Raw genomic sequence first — 15,854 nt, 5'->3', positions numbered from 1 at the left:
CGTGAAATCCTCAAAGATCGTCGTATGGCATCTATTTCTGTTGCTTCCAACCTTCTCTTGTTTCCCTTCGTTAGTCTCCATGTTTCGCATTCATACAGCAATACACTTTTTACCATTGTTGCATAGATGTTAAATTTTCTCTTTTTCGTTATATTTTTATTCTACAAGATCCCATTCATACATGCAATAATCCTTCTCGATTGTGTTATTCTACTGCCTATTTCTTGGTCATCCGTTCCTTCTCGGTTAAATGTTGTTCCCAAGTATTTATACTCTTTGCAAGTGCTGATTTCTTTGTTTCCATCTATTACAAGATTCTCTGCATCTGATCCCTAGCAAAGGTACTTTGTTTTTTGAGTATTTACCGTTAGTTTCCACTTTTCATACTTCTCCATCAATTTTCTTACCATGTATTCCATATCGTCTCTATCGTTTGATATTACCGCTTGATCGTCCGCAAATTGGAGCGTGTATAGGCATTGGTCATCTAGTTCTATCTTCATTCCATGACATTTCCGTTTTTATTGGTGTAAGGCCTTGAATATAGATCTTAAAGAGCGTTGGTGATATACAGCAGCTCTGGCGTAGTCCTTTTGATACTGGGAATTCCACTGATAAGCTGTTGTTCTGTTTTATTCTCGATCTTGAGTTCTCGTATAGGTTTTTTAAGGCTTTTACTAGGGTATAGTTAATATTTGATTCTTGAAGGGCTTCCCATAACTTTGTTGTTGGTACAGTATCATATGCTTTTTGGAGATCTATAAATGCTATATGTACCTCTTGATTCCTTGCCATCTTTTCTCATTTACTTGTTTTAGGCAGAATATATTGTCTGTACATGATCTTCCAGCTCTGAACCCGTTCTGTTCTTCCTCCTCAAGATTGCTATACTCCCTCTCAATCAGGTCCCTCAGGATTCTTCCGTACTGCCGACACATTGTGCTTGTTACTGAGATTCCTCGATAGTTGTTAGGGTCCCTCTTGGATTATTTTTTGTGTATGGATGAGATGTATGCAATTTTCCACTGATCCGGCACTGGATGACCGTTCAGACACTGATTAAAGATGTTGTTTAACATTCGGTATAGCTTTTCAGTATCACATTTCAGGAGTTCTGCATATACCTCTTCCGGTCTACATGCTCTTCCGTTCTTGAGAGATATTACTGCTTTTCTAACGTCTTTTGTTTCAATGTTGACTTCTTCTCCTTTTATCTGAATGTGTGTTTGTGCATTTATTTTATATTCAGGTCTTTCCTCCGTCAGCAGGCTCTTGTAGTGGTTTATCCATTCTTTATGTGATATTATCGGAGTTGGAACTGTTTCGCGTTTTTCCATTGTTGTGTTTTTAATGAATTTTTACACTTCTGTGCTTCTTCTTCCTCCAATATATGTATTTATCTCTGTGCACTTTTTATCCCACAGCTTGTTTTTTTCGGCATTTACGGTTCTCCTGACTTCGTTTTTTTTCCCAATATAGAATTGCTTGTCTTCTTCTGATTTTGAGTTTAACCCTTTAAGATATAATGTCCTTTTTTCCTTTACCAGTTGATCAATTTCATCAGTCCACCACATTTTGCTGCTCTTTCTTTTTTCTTGGCTTCCCAATGCTTCCTCTGTTGCTCTATGAATGCTCTCCAATATGTTCTTATATATGTCCTCAAATTCTTCCAGTTCCTCCATTAATTTCTCGTTTAGTCTCTTCTGATATAAATATTTTACACTGTCGTGTATTAAGCTTTCAAGGTTGTACTTTACCTTCTTAATTTTCTCTGTATTATGTTTTTCTCTTTCTTTAGCACTATGGGTTTTGTGTCTGTAGGGCAGGAAGATTTCAGATCTAAGTAGGTAGTGGTCCGAATGGCTTCCCGTTCCTTTGAGCACTCTTACATCATTTATCTTGATGTTACTGCTTTGTCTGGTAATAATATAATCGATTATTGATTTTAGATTTCGACTTGGTTGTACCCACGAATACTTGTGAATTTGTTTATGTTTAAAAAATGCATTTTTTATCGTTAGATAGTTATATTTACATATGTCGATTAACCGGGTACCGTTATCGTAAATACCAAAAATATACAACAGCAAAAATTTATTTATGAACCACCTTGTATAGTGTTAATTTTCGGAAATTAGAAAAAAGAGGTCGCGAGACGTACCGTAATATATATGTATATGTATATATATGAGTGTGTGTATGTATGTATGTTTATATATTATACCCATGTACTCTATAAGCCTTCTCTACACTTTCGTTTATATTCAAACATACCAAATCACCTTTTACTTCCATAACATCTCAGTATTAGAGTGAACGGTACAACAGAAACAACGTACAGGAAAGAAATTAGGAAATCTCTTTCACAAATATCAATCACAAATAAATCAGGTAAAAATTTACATTTATAACACATATAATCTAATTGTAATATAGTATATATAATCTCTTCAAAATCTTTATGACACTTAAGAATCTTCGAGTTTGAATAATATCCAGAACAATTTGAAATTATTGTCATATCTTTAAACTGGTTCGATATACATATATATGTATGTCTCGAGCTTATCGTTACAATTGTCGTGATTGCCAAATTCAATTTTGATATTAATAGACTTTAATTTTGCACAACCAATTTTATATTAGTTATTTTGCAGAGATAAAGAGTTACATTAATTTAATCCACAATACTCTGATTTTCATCGTATTATTTTTAACTTACATTCATGATTTAAAAAAAAAAAAATAAAAGCAAATTAAATTAATATAATAATGTGATAAACATTAGTTTTTTTTTTATTTAAGACGTTTAAGACGCATTTTAAAGAACATCTTGTAAAATGTTCACTCATCACGAAATATATTACACGATTTTATTTATTGTCGTGGGTAGTATATTCGCTGCTAATTGTCCAAATAATGAGACATGCAAATGCACATCAAATGAACTGGTCGAAATAAATTGTAAAATGAACGATTCTTCTATTAAAATTCAAATTAGACCAGGCCAATTTATGAGGGTATGTATATGAGTCTCTTTAAGTCACAAGTGTTCTGTATTTTTACATGTATATACTTGCAAAATTTGTGCGCTTCTTAATACATACAGTCAATACTATTCCTAAAATTTAAATTTACATAAAATTTAATAAATGATAAATTCAAATATAAGATAAACAAATTTGTAAAATCAAGAAACATATTACTACTCAAATATCAAAAAATGGTGATTTTAAATATTTTGTTTAATTTGTTTTAAAATAAATAATGTAAAAAGCTCAGGTAATTTACAAAATTAACTAAAAATCAAAAGGATCGTAAAGAACCATAATGCAAATTCTTCGTGCAAAGGTTATTGTATTCTCATTTGAAATTATTTTCAAACAGCATATTGTTCGGATAATTAAAATGTATTGTTAAAATTGTGATACAGACATGTTACAAACAAAACCGTTTACCCAGAATAAACAAGATGGAAGAGTGAATAACTATTGAAACTTATCAGTCAAAAGTTACAATGTTAATAAAACATTGACAAAATGTTAATAAAATTAAATTAACATTTTAACTTTTGACTGATAAGTTTCAATAGTTATTCACTCTTCCATCTTGTTTATTCTGGATAGACGGTTTTGTTTGTAACATGTGTGTATCACAATTTTAACAATACATTTTAATTTTCCGAACAATATTTCTGCGAAATGGATTCGAAATATATCATTCACTTCTTTGCATTTTTATAATTACTGCATGCGATTCCTTCGTCAATATTCTACACTGTGAAAGACTTGATGTCAGGCAGAACATTTGTAAACAATTTCAAACGTGAATACAGTAACTTTCGCACAAAGAACTTAAATAGTGGCTTTTTACGCTATTTTTGATTTTTGTTTTATATTTAATAAAATTTCTTATTTACATTAAATTTTTATTTTCATAAAAACGTAAACTTAAAATATATACAGCAGCAATAAAAAAAAGTAACTATTTTCTATTTTTTTTACTAATAAAAAAAGTGTTGTTAGAATACTTTATTTCTGTTTGAAAATTTTTTTACACTTATTTCGTGAAACTTGTTAAGTTAATAAATTTGTTAAAAAAAATAAAATCTTTTAAAATTATTTTGTTAATTTTTTGCGACTAAAAAAATTGTAATCTAAGATTAATTAAAACATGATAAAGATTAAATAATTATTAAAATTAGGATAATTATTAAATAAATTGTAATCAAAGATTAATTAAATCAAGTTAATTTTTTCTCATACAGGTTTACTGCTCTAACTTCAAGTGGTCAGACCTACATACGTACAATTTTACAAAATACGAAACAAATCAAGTGTATTTTTTTACGTGTGATTTACCAGAAAACAACAGTTTAAAAACAATTACAGATATGTTAGGAACTACTGATGTGAAATATTTACATTTTCATTCGAAAAAATCTTTGTCCTTCAAAAAACTGCATTTAAAGGACTTCGAGAATTTATATTTATTGGATTTATCGTATAACTATATAGTTATGATGGACAAATATCTGCTGGAGGATCTAACTAATCTAAAGAAACTAATTATGCGCGACAGTAATTTACAAACAACCTTTCCTTTTCGTTATCCTCCCCAATTGCATGAGATAGACTTAGGAGAGAATGAATTAATATCGATAACACCAGGCTCATTCGACAAATGTCATAATTTAACATTCCTTTCTTTAGAAAAAAATAACTTAACTGAGCTTGAATCGGGAATTTTCGACAAACTTATAAATCTTAAGTCTTTGTACCTTACCTCGAATAACTTGGTCAGCTTGCCGGAAGACATATTTGCGAAGCTAAAAAATCTCGAAACACTTAGTTTATCTAAAAACAGTTTTACAATTTTGCCAAGATACCTGCTACAAAACAATACAAATCTGCAAAGTTTTGACTTATCCTTCAATAAGAAGAAATTGATCGACTTACCAAATGAATATTTTAAAAATTTAACAAAATTGGAGATATTGAAGCTGGAAAACAATGGATTAATCTTTTTGCCGGAAGATCTTTTGTGGGGATGTTACTCACTGACCACTCTCAGTCTAAGTGGAAATAATCTTGGTTTTTTATCAGAACTTATATTCCGGGATTTGACAAAATTGTCAGAATTAAAATTAGACTCCAATGCATTTAAAGACCTACATGATTATATATTTTTAAATCTCAGACAATTAATAAAATTAGATTTATCAAAAAATCATATTCGTTCCATTAACGAGTACGTTTCTATTACTTTAATTAATATATCAACATCATCAATGTTTATATTTCTTATATTTTTGTTAATAGAAAAATTGTTTTAATCTTTCAGTCAACTTTTCCAAAATTTAATCAAGTTGGAAGAATTGAACATGGCAGATAATTCCTTATCAATTATTTCTGATAAAAGTTTCAATTCTTTAAGCAGATTAAGGATTGCTAATTTTTCAAACAACTTTCTTACGTTACAACCCACTACGAGAATTCATGTACATTCACCTTTTATTGATTGTCGTTTATTAGAAGAATTATATTTAAGCCACAATAATATTTTGCAAATATTCAACGACTGGATTATTATTCATTCACGCCTTAGAAAACTGGATCTCAATAATAACTATATATCCAGTTTTTATGTAAGTATATTTAAAAGTGTCGATAACAATAACAAATGTGTCATTATTCAATATGCTTATTCATGATGTCGATAATATTTAATGATCCCTTTTGTTCATTTTAGATCGACGATTTACAGTTTGCATCAAAAAGAATCGAAGTGGATTTAACTTATAATGAAATACAATACATCAGTTTAGAGGATGTCGAAGACGTGATCAATAATGGTTGGTTAAACAGCATAGTGATATTGATTGGACATAATCCTTTGCATTGCGATTGCAAATTGTATGATTTTCTGCGCTATATCGAAGGCAAAATGCATCCTAACATCAAAAGATATATTCGTATAGATTCAGAAAATTTAACTTGTCACACTCCATTTCGATTGAAAGACGTGCGTGTTATAAATTTGCAATCTGAGTCATGTATAGCAAATAATACAGATATTGTGATGTGCCCCGATAAGTGCAACTGCTTTGTCAAGCAAGAAGAAAAAATGTTCATGATTGATTGCTTTCGTAAAAATTTGACTATTGTGCCAAGCTTCATGATAAAGTCGTTCGATTCCTGGCAAGTCGAATTCAATCTCTCCAATAACCAATTAACACAAATGCCAAATTTGACAAACTTGAGTTATGGAGTAGTGAGCAAACTTATCTTATCTCACAATAACATTTCCGAGATTTCCTTGGATGGACTGTCGATAACATTAAAGGTACTTAAACTTATTGTATTTTATGTAAAAAACACAATTTTGAAAAAAATATTTTATAAAACGTAAAAACAAATTAAATTTGATTTTTTATCTATTTTATCTTGTAGGGTAATAACGTAATAAAAAAATAATGAGCATTTTACGATAAAATTTTAAAATCAAACTTTGTGTTTCAGGCTTTGGAGATACATAATAATAATATATCAACAATATCTTCCGATGTGTTAAATTTCTTGAGAAACGCCACAAATTTAACTTTATTGACGTTACGTGGAAATCCATTGATATGCGATTGCAATACTAAAGATTTCATAGATTTTATTATCTTAAAATCCAAAATTATAGCTGATCTGCATAATGTGACGTGTAATGGCAAGAATAAACTTATATCAAACATGATGACAATGAACTTGACCGACTCTTGTCCGATTGTTCATTATATGAAGAATAATGGAGAACAATTGTATACAGAGCACATTTACTGGTTTATTTCTACTTTTACGGGATTAATCATTGGCACATTCTGTTATATGTATTAACTGCATCTTAAAAAAAGGCTATTTACTCATAGGTTCATAATAGACGCAGATGAAGAAAATGAATCAGACAACGAGAAATTATACGACGCGTTATAAGCTACTCGCAGGATTATCGTGATAAATGTGTTAGTGCGCGCACTGGAGAACGGCTCGACGTCATTCAAGCTGTGCCTTCCTTATAGAGACTGGTTAACAAGCGAATGGACAATGGTAAACATTGTAAAATCTCTAGAATTGTCCCAACGGATGATAATGGTGCTGTCGCCAAGCTTCTTGGAGAACATTTGGGGAAAGACAGAATTTTGTGTTGCGCTTAGTCAAGCGTTTGACAAGAAGCAATCAGACATGATATTAATCCCGTACGGTAATATAGAACCCACTGACTAGCGCTTAGATTCAAAACTGAAGACGTACATAAATTCGAACACATCCATCAGATGGAGAGATGCTTGGTTCTGGAATGAGTTGAAAAATCATTGAAGCATGATTTTCAGTGCTGAGCACAAATCGCAGTAAATTTAAATTTTAATATTATAATCAAATTTTAAATAAAATATTTTCTTGTTAAATAACGAGATAAAATTTGAGATGTTAAATTATTTTCTATATCAACGGCGAAATACAGCGATTGAAAAATTGGATTTTTTGTTGGTAGAAACGATGTGCGCAGGAAAGAAGTACTTTATTGCATCGTCTTACAATTAATTATACAATAATGCAAAATGAGTTAAAATTGATAACACAATGAATTTACACATGTTATAAATTTATATTTGCAGTACTACCTGCAAACACGAAAAACAAATTGAGATAATAATTTGTGTTTATATTAAGTTCTTAATAGTTGCAATGCTCAAAAAACAAGAACAATTTGATAATATAAATTAAAATTTGGCAAAGTAAAAGAAATGTTATTCTTTGCAAGATATAAATGTTATACTTTGTAAGATTAAAATTTTTAAAAAAGTAACGTGATTTGCAAGAAGACGAATTTTTATGATATGCTTAATATATGTATGTATGTATCTATGTATGTATATATGTATGTATCTGTCACGTTTAGCGCAAATTGTAAATTTTTAAATCTAAATAATTACAAATAAAATTTTTTACATATCTATGAACTGAGTAGATTCATTGTGAGAAATAATTTATACTTTACAATATCAATGATTGCCAATTACAGAAAGGATAAAAATAACAATGTACTAATATATTAAAGAAAATAATAATATAAAGAAAATATTTCAACCACACATCTACAATGTAAAAACAATATGTTTAAACAAAATTGCAACGATTGTTTTACAAAAAACTATTCTCGATTTAAGTTTTATTTGCGATCTATGCCGTATAAATTGCTACAAAATAATGTTTTCGAGTTCTTCACAAAAGTAATTTGGAATCCTTTTTTAATAGAAAATCAACTTTGAAATACACAGTATATCTATTATATATATGTTTTCACGTTTGTGTATTTTTAAAAGTTCGAAAAAATATTTAATAAGTATACACTGTGCATATTAAAACATTTATAATCAATTTTTTTATTTTTTTAGTATATAAATTTGTATCAAAAATATACAACAGCAAAAATTTATTTATGAACCACCTTGTATAGTGTTAACTTTCGGAAATTAAGAAATAGAGGTCGCGAGATGTACCGTAATATATATAAATATACACGGTCGGCCTCTTGCGCGTTTCGCGTGACGCGTGAACTTGGCGCGAGCCACGACGTGTCTCTTGATGTATATGTATATATATGAGTGTGTGTATGTATGTATGTTTATATATTATACACATGTACTCTATAAGCCTCCTCTACACTTTCGATTATATTCAAACATACCAAATCACCTTTTACTTCGATAACATCTCAGTATCAGAGTGAACGTTACAACGGAAACAGCGCACATGAAAGAGATTAGCAAATCTCTTTCACAAATATTAATCACAAATAAATCAGGTAAAAATTTACATTTATAACAGGTATAATCTAAGAAAGTATATATAATCTCTTCAAAATCTTTATGACACTTAAGAATCTTCGAGTTTGAATAATATCCAGAACAATTTGAAATTATTGTCATATCTTTAAACTGGTTCGATATACATATATATGTATGTCTCGAGCTTATCGTTACGATTGTCGTGATTGCCAAATTCAATTTTGATATCGACAGACTTTAATTTTGCACAACCAATTTTATATTAGTTATTTTGCAGAGATAAAAAGTTACATTAATTTAATCCACAATACTCTGATTTTTATCGTATTATTTTTAACTTACATTTATGATTTAAAAAAAAGCAAATTAAATTAATATAATAATGTGATAAACATTTGTTTTTTTTTTGTTTAAGACGTGCATTTTAAAAAACATCTTGCAAAATGTTCACTCGTTACGAAATATATTACACGATTTTATTTGTCGTGGGTAGTATATTCGCTGCTAATTGTCCAAATAATGAGACATGCAAATGTACATCAAATGAACTGGTCGAAATAAATTGTAAAATAAACAATTCTTCTATTAAAATTCAAATTAAACCAGGCCAATTTATGAAAGTATGTATATATGTCTTTTTAAGTCACAGGTGTTCTGTATTTTTACATGTATATACTTGCAAAATTTGTGCGCTTCTTAATACATACAGTCAATACTATTTCTAAAATCTAAATTTACATAAAATTTAATAAATGATAAATTTAAATATAAGATAAACAAATTTGTTAAATCAAAAAACATATTACTATTCAAATATCAAAGAATGGTGATTTTAAATATTTTGTTACATTTGTTTTAAAATAAATAATGTGAAAGGCTCAGATAATTAACAAAAACTAAAAATCAAAAGGATCGTAAAGAACCATATTGCATATTCTTCGTGCGATGGTTATTATATTCTGATTTTAAATTATTTTCAAACGTTTCTGCCTGACATCAGGCCTTTTTCAGTGTACAACATTGACGAAAGAATCGCACGCAATAATTATAAAAATACAAAGAAGTGGATTATATATTTTGAATCCATTTTGCAGAAATATTGTTCGGATGATTAAAATGTATTGTTAAAATTGTGATACAGACATGTTACAAACAAAATCGTCTATTTAGAATAAACAAGATGAAAGAGTAAATAACTATTGAAACTTATCAGTCAAAAGTTAAAATGTTAATTTAATTTTATTTATATTTTGTTAATGTTTTATTAACATTTTAACTTTTGACTGATAAGTTTTAATAGTTATTCACTCTTTTACTTTGTTTCTTCTGAATAGACGGTTTTGCTTGTAATATGTCTGTATCTCACAATTTTAACAGTACATTTTAATCATTCAAACAATATTTCTGCGAAATAAATTCGAAATATATCATTTACTTTTTTGTATTTTTATAATTACTGCGTGCGATTCTTTCGTCAATATTTTACACTGTGAAAGACCTGATGTTAGGTAGAACGTTTGTAAACAATTTCAAATGTGAATACAGTCACCTTTGCACGAAGAACTTAAATAGTGGCTCTTTACGCTTCTTTTAATTTTCGTTTTATATTTAATAAAATTTATTATTTACTTCAAATTTTTATTTTTATAAAAGCGTAAACTTAAAATATATACAGCAGCAATAAAAAAAAGTGTTGTTAGAATATTCCATTTCTGTTTGAGAATTTTTTTACACTCACTTCGTGAAGCTCGTTAAGTTAATAAATTTGTTAAAGAAAATAAAATCTTTTAAAATTATTTTGTTAATTTTTTGCGACTAAAAAATTTGTAATCTAAGATTATTTAAATCTTGATAAAAATTAAATATATTAAGATTAGGATTTAATAAATTGTAATTGAAGATTAATTAAATCAAGTTAATTTTATCTCATACAGGTTTACTGCTCTAACTTCAAGTGGTCAGACCTACATACGTACAATTTTACAAAATACGAAACAAACTGGGTGTATTTTTTTACGTGCAATTTACCAAAAAACAACAGTTTAAAAACGATTACAGATATGTTAGGAACTACTGATGTGGAATATTTACATTTTCATTCCAAAAAATCTTTGTCCTTCAAAAAACTGCATTTGAAGGGCTTCGAAAATTTATATTTATTGGATTTATCGTATAACTACATAGTTATGATGGACAAATATCTGCTGGAGGATCTAACTAATCTAAAGACACTAATTATGCGCGACAGTAATTTACAAACAACCTTTCCTTTTTATTATCCTCCCCAATTGCGTGAGATAGACTTAGGAGAGAATAAATTAATATCGATAACACCAGGCTCATTCGACAAATGTCGTAATTTAACATTCCTTTCTTTAGAAAAAAATAACTTAACTGAGCTTGAATCGGGAATCTTTGACAAACTCATCAATCTTGAGTCTTTGTACCTTACCTCGAATAACTTGGTCAGCTTGCCGGAAGACATATTTGCGAAGCTAAAAAATCTCGAAACACTTAGTTTAACTAAAAACAGTTTTACATTTTTGCCAAGATACCTGCTACAAAACAATACAAATCTGCAAATTTTTGACTTATCTTTCAATGAGAAAAAATTGATCGACTTACCAAATAAATATTTTCAAACTTTAACAAAATTGAAGATATTGAACCTGGAAAAAAATGGATTTACTCGTTTGCCGGAAGATCTTTTGTGGGGATGTTTCTCACTGACTACTCTCAGTCTAAGTGGAAATGATCTTGGTTTTTTACCCAAACTCATATTCCGGGATTTAAAAAGGCTGAGAAAATTGAAATTAGACTCCAATGCACTTGAAGAACTACATAATTATATATTTTCGGATCTCAGAAAATTAAGAAAATTAGATTTATCAAAAAATCGTCTTCGTTCCATTAACAAGTACGTTTCTATTACTTTAATTAATATATCAACATCATTAATGTTTAAATTTCTTACATTTTTGTTAATAGAAAAATTGTTTTAATTTTTCAGTCAGCTTTTCCAAAATTTAATCAAGTTGGAAAAATTGAACATGGCAGATAATTCCTTATCAGTTATTTCTGATAAAAGTTTCAATTTTTTAAGCAGATTAAGGATTGCTAATTTTTCAAACAACTCTCTAACGTTACACCCCACTACAAGTATTCATATTGATGAACAAGGAATACGTTCACCTTTTACTTATTGTCACTTATTAAGAATATTAATTTTAAGCCATAATAATATTTCGGAAATATTTGACGACTGGATTTTGAATCCTTTCCTTCAAATACTGGATCTCAAAAATAACTATATATCCAATTTATCTGTAAGTATATTTAAAAACATTGATAAAAATAACAAATGTGTCATTATTCGAAATGCTTATTCATGATGTCGATAATATTTAATCCTTTTTGTTTATTTTAGACCCACGATTTACAGTTTGCATCGAAAAGTATTGACGTGGATTTGACTTATAATAAAATACGATACATCAATTTAAAAAATGTCGAAGACTTCGTCAATAACAATTGGTTATATGGAAGAATAGTGATATGGATTGAACATAATCCTTTGCATTGCGATTGTGGATTGTATGACTTTCTGCGCTATATTGAAAACAAAATGCTTCCTAACGTCACAAGAAATATTAATATATATTCAGAAAATTTAATTTGTTCTACTCCATTCCAATTGAAAGACGTGCGTGTTATAAATTTGCAATCTGAGTCATGTGTAGCAAACAATACAGATATTATGATGTGCCCCGATAAGTGCAACTGCTTTGTGAAGCAGGAGGAAAAAACGTTCATGATTGATTGCTTTCGCAAAAATTTGACTTTTGTGCCAAGCTTCATGATAAAGCCGCCCGATTCCTGGCAAGTCGAACTCAATCTCTCCAATAACCATATAACACAAATGCCAAATTTGACAAACTTGAGTTATAGAATAGTGAGCAAACTTGTCTTATCTCACAATAACATTTCCGAGATTTCCTTGGATGGATTGTCGAAAACATTAAAGGTACTTAAATTTATTGTATTTTATGTAGAAGACACAATTTTGAAAAAAATATTTTGTAAAACGTAAAAACAAATTAAATCTGATTTTTTATCTATTTTATCGCGTAGGGTAATAGCGTAATAAAAAAATAATAAGCTGCATTTTATGACAAAATTTTAAAATCAAACTTTGTTTCAGGCATTGGAGATACATAATAATAATATAACAAGAATATCTTCCGATGTGTTAAATTTCTTGAGAAACGCTACGAATTTAACTTTATTGACGTTAGGTGGAAATCCATTGATATGCGACTGCAATATTACAGATTTCTTAGATTTCATTATCACAAAATCCAAAATTATAGCTGATCTGCATAATGTGACGTGTTATGGCAAGAATAAACTTGTATCAAACATGATGAAAATGAAATCGACCGATTTTTGTCCGATTGTTCATTGTGTGAAGAATAATGAAGAACAATCGTATACAGAGTACATTTACTCGTTTATTTCTACTTTTAAGAGATTTATCGCTGACATGTTCTATTATATGTATTAACTGCATCTTAAAAAATGGCTATTTACACATGGGTCCATTAATAGACGCTGATGAAGAAAATGAATCAGACAACGAGAAATTATACGATGCGTTTATAAGCTACTCGCAGGATTATCATGATTTCGTGATGAATGTGTTAGTACGCGCACTGGAGAACGGCTCGACGTCATTCAAGCTGTGCCTTCCTTATAGAGACTGGTTAACAAGCGAATGGACAATGGTAAACATTGTAAAATCTCTACAATTGTCCCAACGAATGATAATGGTGCTGTCGCCAAGCTTTTTGGAGAACATCTGGAGAAAGACAGAATTTTGTGTTGCGTTTAGTCAAGCGTTTGATAAGAAGCAATCAGACATGATATTAATCCCGTACGGTAATATAGAACCCACTGACGAGAGCTTAGATTCAGAACTGAAGACGTACATATATTCGAACACTTACATCAGATAGAGAGATGCTTGGTTCTGGAATGAGTTGAAAAATCATTGAAGCATGATTTTCAGCTGAGCACAAATCGCAGTAAATTTAAATTTTAATATTATAATCAGATTTCAAATAAAAAATTTTCAAGTTAAATAACGAGATAAAATTGGAGATATTGATCTATTTTTTATATCAACGACAAAATACAGCGGTAGAAAAATTGGATTTTTTGTTAATAGAAGCGATGTGCGCGAGAAAAAAGTACATTATTGCATTGTTTTACAATTAATTATACAATAATGCAAAATGAGTTAAAATTGATAATTCAATGAATACAAACATGTTATAAATTTATATTTGCAATACTACCTGCAGACACGAAAAACAAATTGAAGTATTAATTTGTGTTTATATTAAGTTCTTAATAGTTACAATGCTTAAGAAACAAAAACAATTTGATAATATAAATTAAATCTTAGCAAAGTAATGGAAATGTTATACTTTGTAAGATATTAATATTTTTAAAGACGTAACGTGTTTTATAAGAAGACGAATTTTTGTAATAATCTTAAAATATGTATATGTCATGTTTAACGCAATTTGTAAGTTTTCAAATCTAAATAATTACAAATAAAATTTTTTTCATATATATGAACTGAGTAGATTCATTGAGATTAAGAATTTATATTATAATTTAAATTACAATATCGATTATTGCCAATTGCAGAAAAGATAAAAATGACAATGTAATATGAATATAAATAAAATAATATTATAAAGAAAATATTTCAACCACACATCTACAATATGTAAAAACAATATGTTTAATCAAAATTGCAACGATTGTTTTATAAAAAACTATTCTCGATTCAAGTTTTATTTGCGATCTATGCCGTATAAATTGCTACAAAATAATGTTTTCGAGTACTTCACAAAAGTAATTTTGAATCCTTTTTTAATAAAAAATCAACTTTGATATATACAGTATATCTATTAAATATATATTTTCACGTTTGTGAATTCTTAATAGTTCGAAAAAATATTTAATAAGTATACACTGAGAGCATATTATAACATTTGTAATTAATTTTTTAATTTTTTTAGTATATTAATTTGTATCAAAAATATATATATATATATATTTTTTCGGGTTAGAACGTTTTTCGCCGTGTCCGGTTCCTAATTGCCATTCTCGTCTGCTGTTCCATTGTTCCTCTTTTAAATTCTTTTCGCTTATAGACTTCCGTATCCCTGCCTTCCATGTTGTTTTTGGCCTTCCTCTCTTCCGTTTTCCTGGAGGTATCCATTCTATTACTTGCTTAGGGAGTTTATTTTTATCCATTCTTTGTACATGTCCGTACCAGACCAATTGTTTTCTCTCAATATCATCCATTATTGAGCCTTCTATTCTCATTCGTTGTTTAATTTCCTCATTTCTGATTTTATTTTTTCGTGAAATCCTCAAAGATCGTCGTATGGCATCTATTTCTGTTGCTTCCAACCTTCTCTTGTTTCCCTTCGTTAGTCTCCATGTTTCGCATCCATACAGCAATACACTTTTTACCATTGTTTCATAGATGTTAAATTTCCTCTTTTTCGTTATGTTTTTATTCCACAAGATCCCATTCATACATGCAATAATCCTTCTCGATTGTGTTATTCTACTGCCTATTTCTTGATCATCCGTTCCTTCTCGGTTAAATGTTGTTCCCAAGTATTTATACTCCTTGCAAGTGCTGATTTCTTTGTTCCCATCTATTACAAGATTCTCTGCATCCGATCCCATGCAAAGGAACTTTGTTTTTTGAGTATTTACCGTTAGTCCCCACTTTTCATACTCCTCCATCAATTTTTTTACCATGTATTCCATATCGTCTCTATCGTTTGATATTACCGCTTGATCGTCCGCAAATTGGAGCGTGTATAGGCATTGGTCATCTAGTTCTATCTTCATTCTATGACATTTCCGTTTTTATTGGTGTAAGGCCTTGAATATATAGATCTTAAAGAGCGTTGGTGATATACAGCAG

General features: G+C 29.2%; 3 protein-coding genes across 4 annotated transcripts; 2 read left to right on the top strand and 1 right to left on the bottom strand.

Moving 5' to 3' along the window:
* The first annotated feature begins 1,226 nt into the window (after positions 1–1,226).
* On the top strand, positions 1,227–14,473 carry LOC105678648 (protein toll). Of its 2 annotated transcripts, XM_067349362.1 has the most exons (9): positions 1,227–2,391; positions 2,806–3,020; positions 4,268–5,250; positions 5,344–5,647; positions 5,752–6,345; positions 6,522–6,829; positions 6,917–8,853; positions 9,252–9,456; positions 10,771–10,902. In XM_067349362.1, exons 2-7 carry the CDS (start codon positions 2,841–2,843, stop codon positions 6,978–6,980), a joined length of 2,433 nt encoding a protein of 810 aa, XP_067205463.1. In that variant the 5' UTR covers positions 1,227–2,391; positions 2,806–2,840; the 3' UTR covers positions 6,981–8,853; positions 9,252–9,456; positions 10,771–10,902. The 2 variants fall into 2 exon arrangements, with proteins under 2 accessions (XP_067205463.1, XP_067205462.1); XM_067349361.1 differs by lacking the exons at positions 1,227–2,391; positions 2,806–3,020; positions 4,268–5,250; ... (1 more) ...; positions 5,752–6,345; positions 6,522–6,829 and adding exons at positions 11,847–12,162; positions 12,264–12,860; positions 13,038–14,473 and having other exon boundaries at positions 8,697–8,853; positions 10,771–11,753.
* LOC136998259 (uncharacterized) lies at positions 1,359–2,295 on the bottom strand. The gene is made up of 2 exons (XM_067350820.1): positions 2,225–2,295; positions 1,359–1,917 (listed from the first exon to the last, which is right to left on the bottom strand). The coding sequence occupies exons 1-2, from the start codon at positions 2,293–2,295 to the stop codon at positions 1,359–1,361; spliced, it is 630 nt and encodes a 209-aa protein (XP_067206921.1).
* LOC105678818 (protein toll-like) lies at positions 13,429–13,851 on the top strand. The gene has a single exon (XM_012378490.2). The coding sequence runs from the start codon at positions 13,429–13,431 to the stop codon at positions 13,849–13,851; it is 423 nt and encodes a 140-aa protein (XP_012233913.2).
* Positions 14,474–15,854: the final 1,381 nt, after the last annotated feature.

This window comes from Linepithema humile, chromosome 2, assembly GCF_040581485.1.
Source record: "Linepithema humile isolate Giens D197 chromosome 2, Lhum_UNIL_v1.0, whole genome shotgun sequence".
Lineage (NCBI taxonomy): Eukaryota > Metazoa > Arthropoda > Insecta > Hymenoptera > Formicidae > Linepithema > Linepithema humile.
The sequence above is the reverse complement of the archived record's forward strand: the minus strand, read 5'-3'. Positions and strand labels throughout refer to the sequence as shown.